The sequence below is a fragment of the Rattus norvegicus genome, chromosome 1 (assembly GCF_036323735.1).
Source record: "Rattus norvegicus strain BN/NHsdMcwi chromosome 1, GRCr8, whole genome shotgun sequence".
Taxonomy (NCBI): Eukaryota; Metazoa; Chordata; class Mammalia; order Rodentia; family Muridae; genus Rattus; species Rattus norvegicus.
Genome location: NC_086019.1, coordinates 97,006,179 through 97,032,770, shown reverse-complemented (window position 1 = coordinate 97,032,770; position 26,592 = coordinate 97,006,179). Strand labels below are relative to the sequence as shown.

The window sequence follows — 26,592 nt, the reverse complement described above, 5'->3', positions numbered from 1 at the left end:
AACAAAGGAAGGGTTCTGGCTGACTGGGCTATAAAGTGGAAACATAAGGGTCCTTTGGAAAGTCAGTTGTGTCAGATGGTGTTTCGCTGGGGCAAACTCATGAAGGAGTGTTTTCCTGAGGTGGACACAGGTGAAAGGCTAAGGCAGACTCGTGAAGAAATGTTTCGCTGAAGCAGACACAGGAGAAAGAATGTGAAAGGACACGTGATGAAAGGATTCTTGGCTAACAACACACACGTATTGGTCCGCCTTACACTGTGTAGTTGAGCTGCATTGCCGGACTCCACAGAAAGAAATGCACCGAAACACTTCTGATGGTGTGCTGCAGTTTCTTGCTGCGTCCAATTGACCGAGTGACGTCAGCCGAGACAGATGCACACGCTGAGGCAAAACGTGTTGAGCGAGACCCATGGAGGACAAGTGACATTTGAAGAGAGTCTAAAAGGACTTGATGGACAGTGATGGGGGCTGAGCTAGGCTTCCTTATAGAGACAGCTGTGCAACGCTTGTGGGTCTCGTGTCTTCTCTGATCGTTGCTTCACGGACAGAGGCACAGCGGAGAACTCCTGGTCGCTCCTGCTGATTCATGCCGAGGCTGTGGCCAGGCTGTCTCCATTAGGTAGTGCCACTGGTGGCGACTCGTGTTTGCTACCCCAAGTCTACCGAACTAGACCGCTGCCCTAGCTGCGAAGTGTTTGTGAGTGGATCGAGCTGCCGCTGGTAATCTGTGAGCTAAACTGCTGATTTCCAGACAACACAGAGGAGAGCTGCTCCAAAGAACCGTTTCTAAACAGGTCCACTTCTACCACACCCTTTCCTTTCCATTACCTCTGGTAGTGTGGTGGAGTAAAGGGGAGGTTAAAGCATTTAAGAACCATCATTTAAAAGTAGACATTGAGGAAAAAAAATTAAAGTTACAGGGCTTCATTGAGCCACACCAGGAAGGTGTCCCAGTGCCTTTGGCATAAGCTCCAGCAGTGCCTCACAGATGTCACCTTCAGCCCTACCACAGAGGAGAGGGAGCACTTGACAGAGGAAAAGGGCTCAGCAGCCACCATTACCACCCCCTCTTTGTGTTTCAGGCTCTTTTCTCATTTCTGGTGGATTTGACAAGACCGTGGCTATTTGGGATGTAGGAGGTGGCTACCGGAAGTTGTCATTGAAGGTACAAGTGTCCGCACAACATGATAAATCTCTGTGTGTGGTGTGCATGTGCGTGTGTGGCGTGGGGAGGCGAGCATGCATGTGCATGGGGATTGGGGTGGAAGGAGGTTACGATCTTACTATATAGCCCAGGTTAGCCTCAAACTGTTACTATGTAGCCCAGGTTAGCCTCAAACTGGTGGTCTTTCAGTTTCAGCACCTCTAGTACTGAGGTGTGGTCCGCCACTCCTGGGGGCGTGGCATCTGAGACCGAGGCCAAGGCAATGGAACAGGGTACCTTCGAAGGGTACTGACTACCTCCATAGGGAAGGACAAAGACATCTAATCAGTAAATGAGCCACCAGCAGTGATGACAGAGAGAGAAAGATGATAGAAGGGTGTGACAGAGAGGCTTAGGGACTGACCCACAGGGGGAGAGCAGTGGGCCATCTAGTGGAGGCACTTGATTTGAGATCTCAGTAGACAAGCAAGGGCCTCGGGGAAAGGCACGCTAGGCAGATGAAACGGCAAAGCCCGGAACTAGGGAGGAGTCCAAAACCAGCAGAGTCTGACGCCGTCACGAGGACTTGTCCAGCCTTGGGGCTTCTGCCACCCACAGAGGAGCCCCGCGCCCAAGGCTCTCTAAAGTTGTCAGGGTCTTATCCAACATGGCAAGAGTTTAGGGCTGGACCCCTTTATGCCTGGTACAGTCTCTCCGGTGCTTTTTACTTTGAGTGCCTACACCCGTGACTCTCAGCCTCAGGGACCCTATGTCATCTATGCCCTCTTGAGTGGCACTTGTTCATCCCACCCCTACCCTCCACACGGCCAAGGCCAGTCTTTCTAAGCTGAGTTCTTCCAGGGAGTTTTCATGATAGCAAATAAGCAGCTTCACGCTGGTTGCTAACCCCACTGTCCTTCACACCCCTCTGCCCCATCCCGTCAGATGGCTCTGGTCTCTTCCCTGCTGAACACAGCACAGTGCACGTGTGGAGATCTTTGAGGAGTGGGCTTATCTCCTTCCACTTTTACCTGGGTCCCAGGGATGGAACTCAGGTCTCCAGGCTTGTGGTGGTGAGCGCTTTACCTGCTCTGTCACCTCCCTAGCCTTTTGATAAACGCTGCAACCTAATCTCTCCTGCTCCCCTTTTCTTACCCTGCTTAATTGCTCCTTTTTCGGTAAGTAAATGGCAGAAATGGTAAAAAAAAAAATGCCTAGGCAGAGCCCTAACCCATAAGCAGCGCCTGTCTCCTCCGGTTTTACAGTTCCTCACTGACTTCAGCTACCGTGGAAGCCCACAAAGACCCTCCCTGATAGAGCCTCTAAGAGGCACTTTGTCAAGCAGTAGGTGCAAGCAGACCTAAGACCAGATAGGAACATCGGTTTTTTATTTCCTCCCATTCTGCTGAGCCTTGCATATGGTTTAAAAACACACACACAGCACCTTCATCTCAGTACTATGACCGGTCTTTGTGGCTTGCATTCTGCCTTAAGCGTGGACGGGACCCAGCGTGTGCTGCAGGTAAGCAACAGAAGCTTGCTGGCTTTTTGTTTGTCTTGCTTTTCAAAAGCATTTCTCCTAGGTCTTTGTTAAATTATTTCTTGTTCAGGGCCACGAGGACTGGGTGACGGATGTTGCTATTAGCAACGACAAGAAGTGGATCCTCTCGGCTTCAAAGGTAAAAGCGACCAAGCTTTGGCTGGCTTAAGATGCCTAGCACATGTGTTAGTACTTGAGAGCAGAAGTGGTCATCCCAAGTATGAAATCCGGACCTGGGGTTGCATGCCCCAAGCCTGTAATCCCAGCATCCAGGAGGCAGAGGTAAGAAGAGGGCCATCGAGATGGTTTGTTAGGGAAAGGCACCTTCCACCAAGCCTGACTACCTGATTCCCAGGTCCCACAGAGTGGAAAGAACCGACTTTTGAGTGCTGTACTTAGATTGCCACACGCAAATTGTAGCAAGCGCCTGCCCGCTAGTCTCCAACAAGTAAATAAAGGGGTTTTGTTTTATTTTGTTTGTTTGTTTTTTCAAGATACGGCTTCTCTGTGTAGCTCTGGCTGTCTTTGAACTCGCTCTGTAGACCAGGCTGGCCTAGAGCTCAAGAGACCCTCCTGCCTCTGCCACCTGAGTGCCAGGACCAAAGGTGTGCGCCACCACTTGTGGCTCACACAGCAAAAAGAATTAAAAGGCAAAACCCTGGGGTTGGGGATTTAGCTCAGTGGTAGAGCACTTGCCTAGCAAGCGCAAGGCCCTGGGTTCAGTCCCCAGCTCCGAAAAAAAGAAAAAAAGAAAAAAAAAGGCAGAACCCCGTTTCTGTGAAGGCTCAGTTTAGCTTAGTCTGTACTCAGGAGCTGCCCAGGGATACGGCACTCAGTCCTTTCTTCTGTCTGAGTCTGGCTGGGGATTGCCGGGTGGATCCGGTCTGTCCACCAATGCTTGAGTTTTTGCTGGAGAAGCCTGACCGGGCTTTGGAGGGCAGGCACCAGCTCACAGCTAAGCAGACTTGTCCTCTGGAGGCCCCAGATGGGTCATCCATTCTAGTGGCACACAACTGTCCCTCACCCAGAGGCTGTGCCAGGTGACAGTGTCAGAGGAATGGAGTTCCGCCTTGACATCTGACCTTCAATGGTACATTTTGTTGTGACTGTCAGAGGCCTCTAGGTCTGCGAAGCAGTGGATGAGACCCCACCTACCAAGCAGCTTTGCTTCGTGACAGGATCTTGCTGTGTAGCCCAGGCTAGCCCATAGCTGCAGGTCTCCTGCTTCAGCTTCCCGAGTGCTGAGACTGTATGTGTGTGCCACAGAGAGTGGCATAGGACAGACATCGCAGACTGAGAACCCATAGTAAACGCACACTAATGTGTGATGAAGATGTTACCTCTGTAACAGAGAGCCTGTCATTCTGTACATTTTACATCACTGCATTGGATTAATGCCGTCATTTAAAACAAGACGAGGTAGGTGACAGAGGAATGAATGGCAGGAGTGTATGAACAAATATGCTTAAGAAAACCATGAAAATACCGTGCTATAATAATGTTATTATATTATACAGCATTGTAATAGAACAATCGTTATATAATAATACATTACACATAATATATTGTGATATGTATTATGTAGTAAATATGATATATTATATTCTAACATATAGTATAAATCATATTATGTATTATGATGTATCATTCGATTAATTAAATATCCAATAAGCATATCATAATTTTATATGTATATTATATAATAAATATCATACAATACATGGATGTTACACAAAATATAAGTATATAATTACAACGTTTTATTAGGTACTTGATTTTTGCAGGCTATATTATTATATATTCTTGCTTGATTGTTTGAGACAGGGTGTTACCATGTAGTCTAGGCTAGCCTCAAACTCATGATCCTCCTCCCTGTGTTCCCAAGTGCTGGATTATAGATGTGTCCACTGTATCCAGTTATTAAATACTTAAGCTATGTAGATACAAGACTACTTTATGAAGAGGACATAAACACAGTGACTAAACAGAGGCTACTTACATTCCATTTCTTGAAATGTAGCCACCTATGGTAGTACACATGTGCAATCGCAGCTCCCCGAGTGTTGTATGTATTCAATAAAGTCCTTATGGAAGTGTCAGTAGCTCCCCTTTCCCCTCCCCCGTCCCCTTCCACATGAATTTCACGTCCATAAGGAACCCATGGGGTCTTTGAGTACCTGAATGGTAATATTCTCAGTAATGTAATTGATGGGCACATACTTCCTGAAGTTCAAGCTCAACTAGATCATAATTAACATGCTAACCGGCACCAGGACAGATAGATGCCTCAGTGGGACAGACAGGCAGACCTATCAATAAGCCACGACTTACATGGGCTGATTATTTTGTGCCCTAATGGAGAAGGGATAATCTTCCCCACACATGGCGGTAGGAAAACCGGATATTTACAAGCAAACAAATGAAACTGTGCCCTTTCCTTATATCACATGCAGTTGTCTTTCCGTATCTGTGGGCATCAACTAACTTGAAATATAAAAAAACAAGAAACAAAAAGCATCCTCAGCATAGTGGGGAATATCTTTACTCCAACACTCAGGAGACGGAGGCAGGTGGATCTCTGCATTCAAGGCCAGCCTGGCCTACATAGTGAGTTTCAGACCAGCCAGGGCTACACAGTGAGAACCTGTAAACTAACTCTCTCTCTCTCTCTCTCTCTCTCTCTCTCTCTCATTCACCTGCTTGTCTGTCTTTCTGTCTGTCTGTCTAACCTATCTAGATATAGATATAAGCATACCACATATTTTTAAAACTAAGCTAAATAAAACTCAATCTATACTGGCCACACAGAGAACTTGTTCCCTTGACTCCCAAACAATAGTCCGTTTGGAGTTTCTCAGGCATTATATGCAATCTAGAGATGATTTAAAGAGTATAGGCATATATGTAAATTTATGCAAATTTGATGCGGTTTATGCAGGGGACACGAGCCTCTACCAGTTTTTTTTTTCTCCATCTTTATTAACTTGGGCTCTACCAGTTTTGGTATTCTTCATTGTGGGAGGTCTGGGAACAACTTCTTACGTACATCAAGGGACCACTGTACAAGATAAAATGTATCAAAGACCTAAACTGATGAGCTAAAATTTTAAAAATACGAAGGAAACGTTTGAGAGAATTTTTGATAGTCTGGGTTTGCAGTGCGTTCAAGAGTTTGACAGCAAAGCACAGGAAATGTAGAGCCAGAGGGGTGACTCAGTGGTTAAGAGCACTAGCTGCTCTTACAGAGGACGCAGGTTCAATTCCCAGTACCCATACGGTAGCTCACAATCATCTGTAACTCCAGTTCCAGGGGATCTGATGTCCTCCTCTGGCCTCCAGAGGCTCCTGCATGTACAGTTAAGAATACCTAACAATACTTAAAGCAAGGAAACAAATAGGAATTTTTAAAAATTTGAATTCATCAAAATGAGTAACTGTGCACAGTGGGACACACATATAATCCCAGAACTTGGGAGCCTGAGGCAAAACGGAGCGTTCCAGATCAGCCCGGGATGCACAGAGAAACCCTGTTTCTCAAATCAAACCAAATAACTCCAAATAGTTGTGTGTGTGTGTGTGTGTGTGTGTGTGTGTGGTAAACATTATATACATTTGTGTTATTATTCATTTTGTTTGCATTGCTTTTTGAAGATAGAACCTCAAGTGTCCCAGTTTGGCTTTAAACTTAGCAGAGTTCCTGGTCTTCCAGCACACACACACACACACACACACATACACACACACATACACACACATACACACACATACACACACATACACACATACATACACACATACATACACACATACATACATACACACACATACACACATACACACACATACACACATACACACACCCATACACACAACACACACATACACACACATACACACACATACACACACATACACACAACACACACATATACACACATACACACACATACACACACATACACACACATACACACATACACACACATACACACACACACACACACACACGCACACACACACACACACCAATGCTGGGATTACTTAGCCCAGGATGACCTGGTCCTCCAGCCTCCACCTCCCAGACACTGGGATTACAGGTCTGTGTTGCCACACTCAACTTTATTACCTTTTTTTTTTCTACTCTCATCCTCGATACATTTTAAAGTGAGAGATATCCTTGTCACATACCTTAAAAATATAAATTTCTGACAGGCTAACATTTTAAAATCATTTCAAAAGCCAGAAATGCTGACGGCCACACCGTAGACATATGTTCACGGAAGATGTTACCTTCCATTTCTAGAACAAAAATTCATTGCGGGGCTGGAGAGATGGCTCCGTCGATCACGGACTTGCCACACAAGCATGAGGGCCCAGGCTTGGATCCCAGAACCCACATAAAAGCAAGATGCTCTGCCTAATGCCAGCCCTGGGGTAGGAGCGAGGCAGGCTCCCCACTTAACTTCCCATTTGCTTTGGTAGAAAGCTTACCTTACCCAATGAATGGCATTTGACGAAGTTTACATTTGCACCGTGTGTTAAATGTGCAGATGAGTTAGAACAGTCAGATTTGGAGCCTGAAGTGACGGCACAGGCCTTACACCCCAATGCTCCAGAGGCAGAGTTCAAGGCCAGCCTGGTCTACAGATCAAGTTCCAGAACAGCCAGGGCTACATGGGCAAACCCTGCCTTGAAAAATGAACAACAAACAAAATTACAGCAACAAATCTGGTCTGAATTCAGGTAGTTCTTAGCGAGCTTTTCTTTCGGCTTTCTGCATTTTCATTAAAATCTTCCCAGGAAGCCTGGAAGGTATCTGAAACGCCCACGTTTGGAATCAAAGTATCTAGAAGCCGATGGGTGACTTTAAAATACAATACATGCATTGCCTCTGTGTGTGTGTGTGTGTGTGTGTGTGTGTGTGTGTGTGTATGTGTGTGTGTGTGCCAGCCATGTGTGTTCAGTGCCTTCAGAGGGCAGAAAGGAGAGTAATTGTGGGTGCTGGGAACCGAAATCCGGTCCTTCGTAAGAGCAGTGAGTGCCCTTAACCACTGAGCCTTCTCTCCAAGTCATCTTTGTTTGCTGGTTCTTTGGTTTTCTGAGACTTCTCATGGTGGGGTCCTTGTAGCCTGGGCTGACCATGTCACCAGGACTTGACAAACTACTGTCGAAAGTGATTATTGATAAAACCTGGCTCTTCTCCTGTGTAGCTGTTCTCCAAATTTCAGCATCTGTCTCTCTAAGACATTTAACCGTTTAATTAAGAAGCGTGACACATGTCAAGCAGATGCTATTGCCACTGAACCAAATGGGCAATAATAAACAGGTCGGACTTCAGGCTTTACAGCTCCACGGGATGCACAGCAAAGACAGGGAATCTCACTGGGGCAAAAGTCAAGGCTACTAGAAAATTGCCTTTCTTTTCAGAATTATCTTTATTAGTATGTAAAAAAGTCCAGAGTTCACAATGTTGTGTGAACTCCCAAGTCTGGCTTGTCACTCAGTTGACCATAAACTGTAAGTCTCCTGCCTCGGGCTCCCCAGTGCCGGGATTACAGGTGTGTACCACCTTGGTTACTTATTTATTGTACATTCCTTGAGTTTTGTTAAACATGGGCCATGCATCCGTCATTACAGGAGCCTATAGAATCATAGAATAATTTTACTGCCTGAAAGAACCTTATTCTCTGATTTATTCAGCTTCCCCTTTCCTCTAGAGTACCCACCAGCCACCATTTCTATTTTTTTTTCTTTTTCTTTTTTTCGGAGCTGGGGACCGAACCCAGGGCCTTGTGCTTGCTAGGCAAGCACTCTACCACTGAGCTAAATCCCCAACCCCCCACCATTTCTATTTTAACTGTCACTCACACACACACACACACACACACACACACACACACACACTACACCACACCCACATACCACCCAGAAGACCTGCAACATCTAATGCACATACTACGCACAGCAGACACAACACATACTACACACAACATACCTACATACAGTACATGCGACCCAACACATAGGACACACAACATACCTACACACACTACATACAATACGGACTACACATGCTATACACAATGCACACGACAATACCACACCCAACATATTCCACCCAGAATACAGCACACGTACACAAATGTAACTCTCACCTCAAAGGTGAGAAGGGATAGTTTATTCTGAAGTCAAAGATGAGTGACCGCAGCAGACAAATAAAGAACCAGGTTACGCCAAATTCCGTGCTCCACCGCGGTAACAGTTTTTGTCAAGCTTCTATAATAGTGGAACAAGGGATACCATAAATCATTCCCAAACTGACTAATGGAAGGTCACGGATAACAGGGAGGACTCAACCACAGGCCGTAGCTCCTACTGGGCAGTGCTTAGCTTTTTCAGTTGTTAGACGTGAGGTGTCCGTTTGTACATTCCAAAGAACTTACCTCACAGCCACAGAGGCAGCAGATGACGTCAGAGGTGGGTCATGAAGGGCTATCAGAGGTGCTAAGGCGGCTTGTGAAGATCTGGCTCTGGACTTGCAACATTCCAACCTCTCCAAGTCCTTAGAGTTCTCATCAGCTAATGAGCTGGCGGAAGGCTTAGTGGAAGGTGTGGGTTTTTGTTATTTGTCTTTCCAGGAACTTGTGTCCAATTTCGATCTGCAGTATTTGCTTTCCTGGAATGCTTGAGAGATAAAATTCACAGCCTGTAGCCTTTCCAGACCGTCTTCTTTTGCTCCACAATACATGGCTTTGTGTCTCTATGCCTCTGGGAGGTTTGGCAGCTCCTCTATTCTGAACACAGAATGCTATCCCATGGCACAGCTGCACCACAGGTCTTCATGTAGCCCAGGCTGGCCCTGAACTCCTGATCCTCCTGCCTCTCCTCCTCATGTGCTGGGGTTACAGGCGTGTGGCATTGTACTTGGCTCTTGTGATGCTGGGGGACGGAGAGTCCTATACTCTACCGGCCGTGCTACCACAGTCTTCACAGTGGTTTGCTTTGTTTTGTTTTGTTTTTTGTTTTGTTTGCCTGTCTGTTTTTGTGACTCCTGGCTTACTGTTTAACTTGTTTTAGGACAACTCCATGAGACTATGGAATATTGAAGAAATCGACAAAATTCCTTTGGTTTCTGAGAACAAAAGGGCCATGGGCTTAAAGGTCAGGCAGGTTGGTATGAGGTAAAATCAGTCCCAGGAACCTTCTGCCCATCTACACCAATTCAGCATATTCCCTGAGCAAACATTTATTCGACCCCTGGAGACACAGTCACAAACAAACAGTGGGATCCCAGCCTTGTGGGTGCTTAAGTCCTAACGGACAAGACAAGTGTATAGAAAACAAAGAAAGCGGCCCCATGGTGAGTGACAGGAGAAGATGACACAGGAGGGAAAGGGTGTGTTGGGGTCTTTACCTTCTTTATTTATTTTGTTCTCCGAGACAGGTTTTTGCTACAGTTCCTAGGCTGGCCTGAGACTTTATTCTTCTAAGTGCTGGGGTTATAAGTGTGCATACACTTGTCTGTCTGACTGTCTGTTAGTTGTAGGATGGAACACGAGGCTTTTTCACATCCTGGGCACACACCCTCCCATTGAACTGCACTCCTAACCTCCATAATTACTTTATTTTATTTTGGAGACAGCGCATCTCATTGTGTAGCCCTGGCTGGCCTGGACCTAGCAATGTAGAGCAGGCTGGACTCGAATCCCACCTGCCCCCATCTCCTGAGTGCTGGGATTAAGGGTGTGCTTCCTGCCGGCGACTGTGTGTGCGTGCTCATGTGTGAGTGTGTTTATGTGTACGTGTGTATGTATATGTATCTATGGAGTGTGTGTGTGTGTGTGCGCGTGCTCAACACTAAAACAACATATACACATTTTCTCTCCCTCCTCCCCCCCTCTCTGGGCAGCGGGGGTGGGAGGGTGGGGGGGATTAGGGGGGTGGGTGTTGGTTGGGGAATGTAGCTCAGTGGCCTAACACATTCAAGGGCCTGAGTTTAATTCCTGCTACTGAAAAACAAAAACAGTTCCTTACCTGCTTGTCTTGCTTCTTTCTAACCCTCTGCTCTGTAAGCCGGCTGTCCTCAGCATACCAAGGACTCAGAGCACCCCTTGGGTCCTACAGTTCCACTCTGGACCACTCTGAACAAGACAAGAGCTGGACACAAACCCCACCTTCCTCCTCCCAAGCATGTGGCTACATGAGGGTCAGCCCTGGCTACCCTCCTAGCTTTGGAGGGAAGGCTGGGCAGCACCCACCCATGTTTGATGCTCCCAATCCTCCCCGGGTAGTTTTTGGGGGGAGAGACTCCAGAGAGGGAAGGACTTGCCTTGGTTCCATCCAGGCTGTCTGTGGTGGGGTACGGGATTCCACACTCACAGTCTGATCTCCTCTGACCTGCACATCGTCTCTGTTTCTTGAAAATGTCCCACCACAGTGCAGGAATTGTGACCAGCTTTTCTCCGTCTTAGAGAGTGACGTTTATTCTCAACTCTCCAACACGTGTCTGTTCTGCCGGAGAGAAAAGAAGAGCTTATCATCTAGTTCTTCGTCGTTGTCGTTATCATCACTGGAGAGGCTCTGCATATGACGCCTGCTGAGCCCTTCGAGTGCTTGAGGACAGACCACCTGCTACACAGCCCAGCCCGCAGTGTTCTTCAGGGCTCTGTTCTGAGCTCCCCTCCCAGAATGCACCTGCCAGACTGAGGCAAGGGCCAGGCCCCCAAATAGACTGTCAGCATGGTCTGCCTCTCTGCCTACCGCAGAACCCTTTCAGAGGGGAGCACTGTTAGTTTTAATATAGAATAAATCTTGATTCCTCTGGAAAACAAGTGTGTGGGGGAATTGTACATACAGTTTTTCTATTTCGGAGCTTTATAACCTGATCTTCATCTCATTTTTGCCACTGGAACTGGCATGTGTACTTCATGAACATGCTTGTTAAGGGAATATGATGCGTCAGGGGGTGGGGGTGTGTGTGCACACTCTGCAGATGGCAAGGCATTGTGACCGCTATGGTTTGAATACGGTTTCTCCCTTCCGGGTTCAAGAGCTAGGAGCTTGGTCCTGTATCTAATGGCGCTGAAGGGTCTTCTCAGGTTGTGGTTTCCTTTCTCCTCGTGTATTTGAGTGTATGTATGCGTATGTATCTATGTATGTATGTATGCATGTATGTGCCTCATGTATGCAGTGCTCACAGAGTCCAAAAGATGGAGTTAAGATTTCCTGGAACAGACAGTGGTGAGCTGCCATGTGGATGCTAGAAATTGAACCTTGGGCCTTCTTAAGCACTGAGCTAGCTCTTCATCTCACCGCTAGATAGTTTTGAGGCCTCTTTCGTCACTAAGACCTCGGTGAGTGTATTTGTCACTTTCTTAGCTCTGGGGACACCTAGGTCATTACGTTTCTGTGCAGGTTGCATTTATTTTTGCATAGATGAGTTCAGCAAATGAAATCTGCTGGAGTAAAGCCAGAGGAATCCATTAGTAGTGCTGCTTGACTTTGTTGTCAAAGGGACGGTTGGCATGGAAACCCCTGAGTGACTAAGGAAAATCTGTTTGGGGAGGGCTGGGACTTGAGCATAAAACAGAAACTTCTACACATCCTGCAGGTTCTTCGAATCGTCCAGAGCTCCTCTCAGGATCTCTAGCTGGTTCCAAGAGAAGGAGTCCAGAAGTTATGGGCCTGGGCTGACAAGGATGGCCGCAGCTCACTTGAGATGACATCCAAGGCAGCACTGGGAGGTTCTGGGGTAGCTGGGGGCTCCGCTGCGATTCCCAGAGTCACACTCAGCCGACGAACTCTCTGACCGGCAGAAGATAAAGCTCAAAAAGTGACGCTATGGCCCGGAAATCAGGGCCACCGTACCCCGCCCACTCCGCGAAGCCTATTTAAATCTCCAGCGTTGCTTTGGGCTTCGGAAGCCTGTTCAAGCGAGAAACGTACCGCGCATGCGCTCCCCTGCCCGCGCAGAAACGTGTACGCATGAGCAAAGCTCATGAAGTCACTAGAAATGGGAACTGGTTTCTCGCACTGGCCGTGCGGGCGGCGCCGTGGCTTAGTTGGTTAAAGCGCCTGTCTAGTAAACAGGAGATCCTGGGTTCGAATCCCAGCGGTGCCTCACGCTGAGCGTTTGCGCTCCATTTTTTGCGCGACGTTCGTGAACGCTCTCCCAGAATCGTTCTTCTGTCAGCCAGGAAGACATTTTAGCTGAAGACTTTGTCATGTTCCCTTCTAGTCTTTGCCTCTTGAGGTCAGCCAAATAGCTGTCCCCGAGTGCTCCCACCGGGCTTAACAGTCTCGACAGCCTCTTGGCCTCGCTGAGCACTGTAAAGAATGCTTTTTTTTTTTCCTACCGGAATCCGCGCAGTGGGTACCAACCCTCTGCGTACTGAGGTCAGCTTGGTGAGGCCGAGTGAGGTTCTGTAGCGTCAAATTCGATCAGTCAATCTGCATCTACAGAATGCATTTAAAAAAAAAAAAGTGGCTAGGTCCTCTAGTGTGGGGCCCGACCCTAGGGCCTGGGCTGTGGTTGCCAAGAGCCGGGACGCCACAGGCACTTGGTTGTTCCTTGAAAGCATTTGCGTTTGGAAGGTGGGGAGGCTTTGGAAGGTGAGGAGGCTTTGAAGTATTAAAGAATGTTCCTCGGGGATAAACCCAAGTGCAAACAAAACACAGAATGATAAACTCAGTGAGCTTTAGAAAATGCACGAGTCACATAAGGCTGTGACTCCTAATACAGAAACTTTGACTCACAATTGAGGTACAACCTTAGAAATCATTTAAAACCATCTTAAGGACTCTTAAGGACGGGTGAGACAGCTCAGTGAATAAAAGTCCTTGATGCCAATCCTGAACATTCTGAGTTCAATTCCTGGGTCTAACAGGGTGGAAGGTGAGAATTAACCCCCGAAAATTGTCCTCAGGCCTGAGGGTCCACATGCATGCTGCAGCTCATGTATGACCACAAATATGTTCACAGCATGTAAATGTAATAGGAAAAAAAAGTCCTAAGCTGAAAAGTGACAAAGCATTAAGCCACACAGGGAACACACGTGAGTTTCTGGTTAGATAAGGCAGCATGCGGAAAAACGCACAGTGCTGGGAAAAAGATGTCTGCCGCCGCTGCACGGCTATTTGAGAGGGCGTGGGGACTTCTTTCTAGCTGGGGAAAAGACTAACAATTAAAAACACTGATTTCTGGTTTGGGGATTTAGCTCAGTGATAGAGCGCTTGCCTAGAAAGCGCAAGGCTCTGGGTTCGGTCCCCAGCTTTGAAAACTATGGGTCTGGACTTATTGTTTGTTAGTTTTGGTCAGTTCCTGGCCCTTTGCAACTTGGTTCATTTGGTCAAGGACAACAGGTCCATTCAAATGAATCCAGTTACTGAAGGCCTGATTGGAACACACGTTTGAGTCTTTCTGGGGTTTAGTTCTAGCTTGCTCTATCAGCCCTGGGGTTTGGAGCACTTGCGTGTTGGATGCTGTTTTATGGTTTGAGATGAAAATGTGTCTCCCCCGATCCAGTGACCAGCGTGCTCCGCTCTGGTGGTGGTGTTCGGGAGGAGACTTTGGGAGGTGGGGCCTAGCAGAGGGCAGTAGGTCAGTGGGGTCGGTGCTTGTTTTGTCTCCTTAATCCTCTTTTTAAGTAATTGCATGTGCTCTACAATAGTGAAAAGCTAAGTCGGGACCAATCAGAGATGTTGGTAGGCACTTGAGTCTGAGGGAAGCTCAGCTCTAAAAGAAAGCCTTTGTGAGTCATAGCTGCACAGGGACAAAGGACCTGGAAGACATCTGGTTGGCTGGACACTCCCCCCTCAACCTCCTAAGCAGTAAGCAAAGCTAGAAAAGAGAATCGGGCTTGTCCTGACCCACCTGCATGGGTCCTCCTGCCTCAGGGCCTTTGCGTTCAGTGTGGTGGGGGTTCAGAATGCTGTTTCCCAGGTCATCTGTGGGGAAACTCATCCCATCAACGATCCTTCAGCCAGCGTGTCATCTCTCGGAAGAATTGTCACCACCCTTGGCCCAACCCCTCCGAGGCCACCAATGAAGCCTCTTCTTTATTCATGGGGTCTCATTATATTGTCACCCCAAACAACACAGCACAAATGGGAATGGCTTCGGCAGCCCTTCTGTGAGACCTACCTGAAAGAGCTTTGTAAAAATGTAAAACAACGTTTTACTTCAAACTGAATTTTGGTTTATGTTGTAAATAATTTTATAAAATGTTTGTGTCAATGTGTATTTGGTTTATCGCAGTTAGTTTTTAAATCAATAGATTTTTCTCTCTCAGATTTAACTTCTAGTGTCTTCCGTGTTGACTTTGCCATGATGATAATGGACTGATGCCCTGAAACTGTAGGACAGCCTCAATTAAATGTCTCCCTTTATAAGAGTTGCCTTGGTCGTGGTGTCTCTTCACAGCAAAGGAAACCCTAAGACAGAAATTGGTATCAGGAGTGGGGTACTGTTGTAATAGGCCTGACGATACTTCTGTTTTTATTACACTGAGGGTAATTTGAATTTGGGGGAGTTTTGGAGGAGAAGAATTTTAGTATGTGGCCTAGAGACTCTTCTTGTGATATCTTGGCAAAGAATATGGCAGCCTTTTCCCCTTCTCTGAAAAGTCTGCCTGAGGCTAAACTGAAGAGTTTTGGTTGGTTGAGGAAATTTCAAAACAGTCTAGTATTGACTCTGTCCTGTGGTTTACTCTTACGAAGATCTGTAATGAAACGGAGCAAGCTGAGCAAGGAAAGCTACAGAATATACATTGAGGAGAACGGGGCACCGGGAAGTGGAGGGGAGCTAAGTCCTATGTTTAAGGAGATAAAACAGAGTAAAAGAAAACCTGATGGGCTGGAGAGAAGGCTCAGCGGTTAAGAGCACTGACTGTTCTTCCAAAGGTCCTGAGTTCAAATTCCAGCAACCACATGGTGACTCACAGCCATCCATAATGAGATCTGATGCCCTCTTCTGGTGTGTCTGAAGACAACTACAGTGTACTTATATATAATAAATAAATAAATCTTAAAAAAAAGAAAACCTGATACTAAATGAAATAAAGGAAGTGGTGACCTCAAGGCAAGACCCCACCCAACTAAGCTTCCAACTTGTAAAAAGGAATTAGAGAGCTAGTTTCAGAATGGCCAAGCTTAGGCAGCAAAGGAAACCATCGAAAACAAAGTTTGAGAAGATGTAACTGAATGAATGGGGGTGGGGCATGTTCTAGCCTCGGCAAGCAGCAGAACTTGCCAGCTTTGGTCACATGGTTCTGGCTTTAGAGTCAAGGATAGAAGAAGGGGTTATGGAATCTCTGTGACTAAGGAACGCCTTGGAGGCCAGGCACTTGTCAGGGATGTCCTGGCATGAAGACCCAAAGAGACCATTGTGCGAAACTGTGAAGATGAAGCCTGGATAGCCTTGGAGACCCCAAGACGTTGGAGATGTCAGAATTTGCCAAGGAAAGCAGCTAACAGAGAGTGGAGTCAGTCCAGGAGAGAGAAGTGTGTGCAGTCAACAGAGATGAGAGGAGTTGGGGATCTGAAGAGCACTTTGACATCAGACACGGAGATGCAGAGTTTGGAGTTTGCCCTGATTGTTTTTAGTCTTGCTTTGGTCCAGGATTTCCTCACTATGCTCCCTCCTCCATTTGGAATGGTAATGTATATATTCTGTGCTGTCATATATTAGAAGTATGTGGTTATGGTTCAGATTTTATAGGGGATTACAGTTAGGAGATTGCATGAGACTCAGAAGAAACTTATTCCCAGGGCTGAGATTGTTGTAGACTATGGGGACTTCTGAAGTTGAATTAAATGCACTTTGCAATATATATATATATATATATATATATATATATATATATATACACACACACACACATACACACACACACACACATATATATATATATATATATATATATATATATATATCAGGAAGTGGAATGTAGTAGTTTGAATAAAACTGGCCTCCATATCGAAGGTGTGATCGTGTTGGAGGAAGCATGTTTCAGTCTCTCCCTGCTGCCTGATGATGATCTGGATATAGAACTCTCAGAAGATATATACTTCTCCAGAACCATGTCTGCCTGCACACGGACCTGCTTCCCACCACGATGATAATGGACTAAAGATCTGATCTGTAAGTCAGCCCCAATTACGTATTTTCCTTTATAAGAGTTGCCACGGTCATGGTGTCTCTTCACAAAACCCAAACTAAGATAGTAATTTTTTTTCCTTTTCTTTTTTTTCGGAGCTGGGGACCGAACCCAGGGCCTTGTGCTTCCTAGGCAAGCGCTCTACCACTGAGCTAAATCCCCAACCCCTAAGATAGTAATTTTAAAAAAGATTTAAAATTTTCTTTCATGCCTGTGTTTATATTGTCTGCGATCCCTGTACATGCAGTACCCAAGGAGGCCAGAAGAGGGGGCCAGTGTGGTAAAGATGGAACCCTGATCCTCCATAGAAGTAGCAACCGCACTTAACTACTGAGCTGTCTTTCCAGCCCCCAGGAAACTCTGAGACTTCTGCGATAGAACGTTTGAGAATCACTGTTTAAATGTAAAGCCTTTTAAAAATATTTGTTTTATTACATTAGTGTGAGTGTGTTGCACGCACGTGTGCAGTACATGGTCTGACACATGGTAGCTGTGGCGTGGTTGCCAACTGCAGTCTCTTTCGCTAGTAGAAAACTGGGGGCACACTTCTCAGCCAGGTTTAAGACCCTATGAGTTTAGTTTTTATTGTGGTAAGAGACATATAACATGAAATTTACTATTTTAATCATTTTTTTACACTGTACTGAGAATCAAATGCTAGACAAGAACTTGGCTACTGAACTACTAAGCCACACCTCCCCAGGGGAATTCTTACCATTCTCACTGAGGTGAGACCCCTCACTGGGGGATTCTAAGCGGATGCTCTACCCTGAGCCACACCCCCAGCCCCTCCCTGGAGGATTCTAGACAGGGGCTCTACCACTGAGCCACACCCCCAGCCCCTCACTGGGGGATTCTAACCGGATGCTCTACACTGAGCCACACTCCTAGCAAATCTTCTTTTGAATACTTCTGCAGAGCTTGCTTGGCTCAGCTCCTGAACACACAGCTAAGGCTGGCTGCAGGTGAGAGTCGTCAAACAGGCCCTGGGTTCCACGTGTCAGCTCCACCCACCCCAAAGAAAGCAAAAGGAAAAGGTGGTTGAAAGGGGGAAAGGAACTCAAGGAGCAAAGCTGTGGGGGGGAAGGAGAGAAGCTCGCATTTCTGCATTTCTGTCCATCTTCAGAGGTCCTGATATAAGCCTTAGGTTTCAGCAGAGCAGGAAGAAGAGCAGAAGGTGCAGAAGTAAGCAGTTCTGGTCTGTCCCGTCAGCCCGGTCAGTCACGGTCTGGCCTGTCTGCTCCTTGCCTCTGTTCTGGTTCTGCAAGGTTCTGAGTTCTTATTGCTTGAGGGGACTCACTTGAGAAGATTACCGGGCAGGGTGGGGAGGGGTTATCTTTCCAAGAGGGGCCATTTGAGGATCAGGGATGGAACACTGTAGGAGTTGAGTTGTTTCTTTGTTTCTTTCTTTCTCCCCCAGCTTTGTTTCTTTGTTTCTGTCTGCCTGTCTGTGTTTTGAAACCCAGTCTGAACTCACAATGTAAACTAGGCAGATTTCAACTCACGAAGACTCCCTTCTTCTCCCAAGTACAGGAGTTAAAGCAGAACTCCTTCATTCTGAAGGCCTTGGTTACTCACCCGGAAGGAGGATGCGATTGCTTAGAAATCGCAAATTTTTAGATGGATATTCCTTAAGTGACTGACATGCAGTTAGGAATCTGACCCCACATTTTAACACAAAGGAGACAAAATGTGGATAGAGGGGCCAGGGTTTTATTCTGCCTCATGTTACTGTGGGCCCAAGTGAGGAGCTGATGATATTTAGCAAAAACAGATTTTAGGTGCTTGTTTTAAGTACACATTTCTTTTTTTTTTTTTTTTTTTTTTTGGTTCTTTTTTTTGGTTCTTTTTTTTTGGTTCTTTTTTTTGGTTCTTTTTTTTCGGAGCTGGGGACCGAACCCAGGGCCTTGTGCTTCCTAGGTAAGCGCTCTACCACTGAGCTAAATCCCCAGCCCCTTAAGTACACATTTCTGAGAAAATCCAGCCCTGGAGATGGCCACACTGAGCAAGTACATTTAAAGCTGCAGCAGACACCTGGTAGTCTTTCTTTTACAGCGAGTCTAAAACCTCCTAGAATGCACGAATAGCAAAATAATTAGTTTCGCTGAGCATACCTTATGGTACTGAAGTAAAGGCTCACTTAGTTATTTTATGTATATGAGTTAGTTATTTTATGTATATGAGTACACCGTCGCTGTCTTCAGACACCACAAGAGGGCATCAGATCCCATTACAGATGGTTGAGCCACCTTGTGGTTGCTGGGAATTGAACTCAGAACCCCTGGAAGAACAGACAGTGCTCTTAACCACTGAGCCATCTCTCCAGCCCTGGTACTGAAGTAAAAATATGTAAATCTAAATCACACAAAAAAGAAAAAAACTGCAAACCCCCCAAAGCCAGTATAGTGGTGCACACCTTAAATCCCACCATGCCAGAGGCAGAGGCAGGCTCTGTGAATTTCTGCATATTGGATTCTAGGTCAGCCAGGGCTATGTAGGGAAACCCTGTCATTAAAACAACAGCAACAGCAACAGCAACAGCAACAGCAACAGCAACAGCAACAGCAACAGCAACAGCAACAGCAACAGCAACAGCAACAACGATCTGGCCATGGTTGTACACACCTGAAATCCCAGCACTTGAAAGGCAGGAAGATCAGACTTCAAGGCCAGCACAAGTTTGAGGCCTGCTTATGAGGCACTGATTCAAGGAACAAACAAGCAAACAAACCCAAGTCATCTAGACGTGTTTAGACAATAGTTTTAAGTCTATTATTAGACTTAGAATTAAGAGTGTGGTGGTTTGGGGTTGGGGATTTAGCTCAGTGGTAGAGCGCTTGCCTAGGAAGCGCAAGGCCCTGGGTTCGGTCCCCAGCTCCGAAAAAAAAAAAAAAAAAAAAGAGTGTGGTGGTTTGAATAATAATGACCCCAATAGGCTCATATATTTGAATTCTTAATCATTAGGGAGTGGTTTTACTTGAGAAGGATTAGGAGGTGTGGCTTTACTGGAGGAAGTGTGTCACTGGGGGCGGGCTTTGAGGCACAGTGGTGCTCTCCCTGCTGCTCTAGGCTTCATCTAGTGCAGAAGAGAGCCTCCTCCTGGCTCTTCTGGATCAAGACGGAGAACCCTCTGCTTCTGCAGCAGCATGGCTGCCTGTGTGCTGCCACACTGTCTGCCATGATAGTAATGGACTAAACTTCTGAAGCCATAAGTCAGCCCCAATTAAATGCTTGCTTTTATTGCCATGGCCTTGGTGTCTCTTCACTGCAATAAAACACTGACTAAGAGTGGGGTATTTCTAAAGTTCATCAATGTATAAATACTTAAAAAGAATCAACTTTTTGCTGGGCAGTGATGGCATACGCCTTTAATTCCAGCACTCTGGAGGTAGAGACTGGTGGATCTCTAGGAGTTCAAGTCCAGCCTAGTCTACAGAGTGAGTCAGAGAAACCCTGTCTTAAAAAATCCAAAACCAAACCAAAACAAACAAACAAAAAAAAAAAAAAAACCCAACCACCACTAACAACAGCAAAAGAATCAGCTTTTAGTTTTGCAGATATTTCTCTGCTTTTTCAATTTTATTCACACCGATTTCTTTAAAAAGTTTTTAGTGTGTGTGTGTGTGTGTGTGTGTGTGTGTGTCGGGGGGGGGGGCTATGTATGCCACAAGTATACAGGTGCCTGTGAAAAAGCCTCAAATGTCCCGGAACTGATGTTATAGATTATGATCAACTATGATTTGGGGTGGGAGCTGGGATTTGAACCCATTAAAGGCATGTGCCATCACTGTCCAGTAAAAGACCAGAGTGTGCTTTTCCCCATGGAGCCATCTTTTGGGCCATTTAAAGCTCATTAAATTACCTCAGATATGACCTGCCCTGGTGAATATTTCTTGTGCACTTGAAAAAAATGAGCATTCTCAGCTGGGTGGTGGTTTTGCACATGGGAGGCAGAGGCAGGCGCATCTCTGAGTTCGAGGCCAGCCTGGTCTACAGAGAGAGTTCCAGGACAGCCAGGGATACACAGAGAGACCCTGTCTCAAAACTCCCCCGCAAAGAAAGAATGAACGTTTTCTGGAGTTGGATGGGTAGCAAGTATTGGATTGTTACGGAAGGTGTGCGTGTATGTGTGTCCTATTCTCTGCCTTTGCTATGTTTTCTCCACATCTCTAAGTAAGAGAATAATGTGAAAATGTCCATCTCTGATGGGGGCAGTTGTCAACTCTCCATAAAGTTCTCTCTAGTTTGCTTCTTACTGTCAAGTTCCGATGACGGGGCATCCATATTGAGGATTAACTTTTCTCTATACTTTGAGATGTTCCTCATTTTCAGTACCCCTGGGAATCTCCTTAGCTTCGGAGTCTATGCCTCTGATATTAGGATAGATCGGTTTTGTTTCCAATAATATTTGCTCCTTACGTCTTCTGTCTCCTCCTTCCCCCACGATTGTGGGCTGAACAAAGAGCTTTGTACAAGTGCTCTGCCTTTGAACTACATTCTCAGCCACTCAGGGTGGACCTGTACTCATCCTTGTCTACGATTTTCCGCTATATACTGCAGTACTTTGGAAATGATATTTTGGGGAAGTATACACTGGGATAAAACACGTCTTCAGGACATGATAGAATGGCTGTACTCATGAATCTTCAGAAGTTGTGGCTCCCTGTGTGAGATCAACCCAGTCCATGTTCCAGTACAGAGCTGGAGGGGCTCACCAACCCACACCCCTATCTGAGGATCTATAGGCAGTTAACAGCTTCTGAGAGAGAGGTTAATTTTCTTTAAGGATGTGGCCACTGAGATGCTGACCACAGTCCAGTGGGCTGCCCCACACCCAGGAGTATTCTGTCAGTGCAAAGCAGACTTGATTTGTTATATTCAAGATTGGGTGTGTGTCTTAGCTGGGGTTTTGCTTCAGTGAACAGGCACCATGACCAAGGCAACTCTTATAAAGGACAACATTGAATTGGGGCTGGCTTACAGGTTCAGAGGTTCAGTCCAGCATCATCAAGGTGGGAGCACAGTGAGTGTCTAGGCAGGTGTGTGTTCTCCATCCGAAGGCTGCTAACGAGAAGACTTCCAGCCCACAGTGACACACTTCCTCCAACAAGGCCACACCCACTCCATCAAGACCACACCTCCAGATAGTGCCACTCCCTAGGCCTAGCATAGTCAAACCACCACAGTATGGTGCTGGAGAGATGGCTCAGTGGCTAAAAGCATTTGCTGCTTTTGCAGAGGACCTGGCTTCAGATGCCAGCACCCACAAACACCTGTAACTCCAGTTTCAGGGGACCCAGTGTTGTCTTCTGGCTTTTGTAGGCACCTCCATATATGTGGTGCAAATGCCTACAGCCAGGCACACACACACATGCACAAATAAAAGGAAACTTGTCTTTTTTTTTTAAAAAGAAAAGGGCACCAAGTTGAGGGGTAGGTTGAAGGAGGTATATGAGGGGGGAGTAGATTGGGAGAGCTAAGGGGAGGAGGAGATGTGATTAAATGTGTTGTAAGAAAGTCTCGAAGGATTAATACAGATATATGAAATGTATCACAACCATTTCGAAGCTAGTAGGCTGTGGTTTCAGTTGCTTGCAGGGGAAGGGGGAAGCGGCAGAGGGGGTCTGGCCTACAAGTTTAAGACCAGTCTGGGCAATAAATAAATAATCTAATTGATTGTGTGTAAGAATTGTCATATGTATACAGTCTTTAACAGTCATTGTAAAAGAGTTAAAAAGCTGAGGCAGGAGGATGATGCCTTTGGGGCTAGTATAGCAGTGTAGTAAGATCCTGTCTCAAAACAAGAACTACAACAAAAGGCAGTCCAGCCTTCTGTCCTTTGTTAGTGTGCTCGGCCCACTTGAATTTAATGTAGCTGTCAACACCCTCCATGTATCTGTGTCTGCTCGCTTCTGAAAGTCTGGCTTCCGGGGTGATGGGCATTAAAGCTTTACGTCAGGGCTTGGTGGAAGGTGGTTAGCTCTTGGGAAGTACTGCCCTTCAGATCATCAGTACAGATCTTGCGGAATATGTTAGTCCCTATGGGAATGGATGTGTGTGTGTGTGTGTGTGTGTGTGTGTGTGTGTGTGTGTGAGTGTGGTGTGTGCGTGTGTGCGTGAGCGCGCGGACACACACAAACACACACACACACACACACACACACACACACACACACGATAGCCTGACCCCTGGATATCTGTGGTGTCCTGTCTCACCATACAATTTGAGCCACACCTCTCCCGTGTGCCACCACGTGCTGCGAAGAAGCTCACACCAAAAGCTGAGGCAATGGAGCTGTCTAATCTGGAACTTTCAGGTTCTGAAAACTGTGAGCTAAAGTAACCTTTACAAATAGCCAACTTCAGGTGTTTTTGCTATAGCAATGGCTAATGGAATAAAACCGTTTTGTTTTCTTCACCCTGTTGATTACATTTTATTTAGTGTTCTGTGCTTTTGTGTATGGGTCCTGGACACAGAACAGGAAGCCCCCTTTGCTGTTGTGGTAGTTTGAATAAAATGTGCCCCCCACCACCACCAGGCACATATACTTGCACATTTTAATTCCCAGTTGATTAACTGTTTGGAAAGGATTAGGAGGTGTGGTCTTGTTGGAGGAGGTGCGTCATTGGAGGTAGGCTTTGGGGTTTCAAAAGCTCGTATCTGAAGGCCCCCCCCCCCGCCTGTGGATCAAATGTAAAGCCCTCAGCTACTGTGACAGTGCCATCCCCGCCTTTGTGCCACTCTGCTCCCTGCTCTCATGATAATGGACTAAGTCTCGGAAGTTGTAAGCCAGCCCCAGTGAAATATTTTTTTGTAAGCGTCACCATGGTAGTGGTATTTCCTCAGAATAGTAATTAAGATAGCTGTTGAGCCAAGTTGCCAACCCCATGTTCACTATTTTATAAACAAAACAATTTTTGTATGTTTAAAATATTCAGTAATAAAACTCACACATTCATATAATGTATACCAAAAGATGTGTATTTGTGAAGATATTTAGGTGCACATAAAGAAACACACACCAATGTCTTAGGAGTGTGGATTGTTGAATCACAGTTATAGGTGCTTTTTTTATTTATTTGCATTTACATTTCTCTAAAAATTCTTACAGAATATGCATCTGAAATAGAAAGTTGAAAAAGTAGTTTTTGTTGAAAATAATCTTTTATCATAGGACTGGTCACAGTGAAGAACTTATCTAGAATCTCTCAGTGAGGGGTTGGGGGTGTGGCTCAGTGGTAGAGCCCCTGCCTAGAATCCCCCAATGAGGGGCTGGGGGTGTGGCTCAGTGGTAGAGCCCCTGCCTAGAATCCCCCAATGAGGGGCTGGGGGTGTGGCTCAGTGGTAGAGCACCTGCCTAGAATCCCCCAGTGAGGTGCTGGGGGCGTGGCTCAGTGGTAGAACCCTTGTCTAGGCACTATCTCCAGCACTGCCTGTCCTCATCAAAAAGAATTTTTTTTTTTTATAAGAAAGTGTTTGGGGGGTTGGGGATTTAGCTCAGTGGTAGAGCGCTTGCCTAGGAAGCGCAAGGCCCTGGGTTCGGTCCCCAGCTCCGGAAAAAAAACAAAAACAAAAAAAAAAAAAAAAAGAAAGTGTTTGGGACAAAACACTTTGTGGTCCAGCCTTGAGGGTTGATCTACCTGATTTTCTTAAATAAATTCTTCCCGTTCGTCCAGCTTTTTCTGCTCTTACTACGAGGTGAGTCTAAACTCATAAAGCCATGTCTGTCCTCCACATACTAGGTAATCAGCCTGTGTCTGGTCTTGCTGCTGGTTTATGAGACCTTATGGAAATATTTCTCTGACTTTTTTTCTAGCGTTTCCATTTCTTAAGCATCTGAATCAGGTCTGTGCTGGTGTGGACAGCCATGGAAATGCTGTCAGCTTGAGTGGGGACTCCCCTGGCTTCAACATGCACCTGCCAGCCTGTGTCTAGAAGAGGGCACCAGTGAGTTCAGCAGAGTGTGTGCAGCCTTAAGACTGGCATTCAGGACCACAATCAAGGGTGTAATCGACCTTGTGAGCTCTCAAACCCAGAAAGAAGAGCCCCAGGGCTTTCTATCTGGTATACTTAGCTGTAGCTGGGGCCTGTGCAATCCCATTACTGACTTCTAACTGTTGATACCTGTTGGTGGGTATCATATTCCCCAAACTATGAGAACACAATAGATCCTCTACATGCACATGCACACACAAAGAAAGGGAGAGAGGAAGAGGAGAGAGGGAGGGAGAAGAGAGAGAGAGAGAGAGAGAGAGAGAGAGAGAGAGAGAGAGAGAGAGAGAGAGAGAGCTGTATTACTGAACCATGCCCCTAGGTCCCTCACTGGGTGATTCTAGGCAGGGGCTCTACCACTGAGCCACACCCCCAGCCCCTCACTGGTGGATTCTAGGCAGGGGCTCTACCACTGTGCCACACCCTCAGCCCCTCACTGAGGGATTCTAGGCAGGGGTTCTACCACTGAACCACACCCCCAGCCCCTCACTGGTGGATTCTAGGCAGGGGCTCTACCATGGAGCCACACCCCCAGCCCCTCACTGGTGGATTCTAGGCAGGGGCTCTACCACTGAGCTCTACCTGTGGCTCTTAGTGTTTTGAGATAGAGTTCCACAATGCATCTCAGGCTAGTCTTGAACTCACTCTATATAACCAAGGCTGGCCTTGAACTTGAAATCCTCAAGGGCTCAGTCTTGCCAGAACTGAGATTACAGGTCTGTGCTGTCAATCTCAGCAAGTGTGGTTGTGGTTTTGAACAGAGGAGGTGTGGCTCAGTGGAACTGTGGTGAGCCTGAAGAGGTAAGGGGGAAATGCTGGACTTGCGAGACTTCTGATGAGAATGTTAAAATAAAAATGTCGTATTATTATTTTGGAAAAACACTGATTATATGTTGAGCGTTGGTTTGGAAAATGCTGATTATATAGCAAAACGATACTATCTTGAACCTATTTGTCTACAGTGTATCATTAAGTCTAATTACTTAATTTTGTCAACATTTATTATGACTAAGTGTGTGTGTGTGTGTGTGTGTGTGTGTGTGTGTGTGTGTACAGGTTTCCACAGAGGCCAGAAGAGAGTGTTGGACCGGTGTCTAGAGACAAGGTGGTTGTGAACTTTCCAATGTTCTGCTGGTACCAAACTCAGGTCCCCTGCAAGACCAGAAACGCTCTTAACCGGCAGACCTTCTCTCTCACCCCGATTTCTTTATTATGTTTGTCTGTTTGTTTTGGTATTGGTGAGAAAACGAAAAGTCTCACACATCCCAAGCACATGCTGTACCACAGAGCTACACCCTAGCCCTGCTTTTACTTTAAATGCTTCCCTACGGCTGCCCATGTATGGGTCCTATGACATCTCTATCAGATGGTCCTGGCTGGAGAGGATGTGCTGTCAGTGCCGATGCGTGCATGGTGTGTCCATCTGAACTCTGTCCGGGATGCAGGGTTGGTTGCTGCCATTGCTGCTCTTCCTATGCGGCTCGACTGTGCTCTTTGTTGCTCCGTGTAGCGAGGATGCATTTTGTATGAAGCAAAAGCGATCAAAGGGCAAAAGAAGACCACGGTGACCATTCCAAAGCAAACTGCGTCAGCGTCACACCAGGAGGCTTGTAGAGTGGCTCAAATTCTCCGCTTTAGGACGGGTGGGGTTCGAATTGGGTTTATTTCATTAGTAGCATAATTGCGTGTGAGTATGTGTGTTTGTTCGTGTATAGAGATGTACATGCAAGTGTGGGTGGAGGTCAGTGGTATCAGATGG

At 46.3% G+C, this 26,592-nt stretch overlaps 1 protein-coding gene, 1 long non-coding RNA gene and 1 other non-coding gene across 4 annotated transcripts in view; 2 read left to right on the top strand and 1 right to left on the bottom strand.

Moving 5' to 3' along the window:
- Positions 1-11,512, top strand: part of Wdr88 (WD repeat domain 88) — a 40,388-nt gene extending 28,876 nt beyond the window's left edge. Inside the window, exons 8-11 of one of the 2 annotated variants that reach the window (XM_039100859.2) lie at positions 1,083-1,165; positions 2,755-2,823; positions 9,762-9,854; positions 11,156-11,512. In XM_039100859.2, coding sequence (XP_038956787.1) covers positions 1,083-1,165; positions 2,755-2,823; positions 9,762-9,854; positions 11,156-11,284 — 374 coding nt within the window. In that variant the 3' untranslated portion in view covers positions 11,285-11,512. Of the gene's footprint in view, positions 1-1,082; positions 1,166-2,754; positions 2,824-9,761; positions 9,855-11,121 lie in introns of both variants that reach the window. The other variant, XM_006228899.4, reaches the window with a different exon arrangement.
- On the bottom strand, positions 8,828-12,618 carry LOC134485109 (uncharacterized). The gene is made up of 4 exons (XR_010062990.1): positions 12,398-12,618; positions 10,719-11,195; positions 9,128-9,368; positions 8,828-8,960 (listed from the first exon to the last, which is right to left on the bottom strand). It is a non-coding gene; the product is annotated as an uncharacterized LOC134485109 (long non-coding RNA).
- A 112-nt stretch (positions 12,619-12,730) lies between these two features.
- On the top strand, positions 12,731-12,804 carry Trnat-agu1 (transfer RNA threonine (anticodon AGU) 1). The gene has a single exon. It is a non-coding gene; the product is annotated as a tRNA-Thr (tRNA).
- The last annotated feature ends 13,788 nt before the right edge of the window (positions 12,805-26,592 follow it).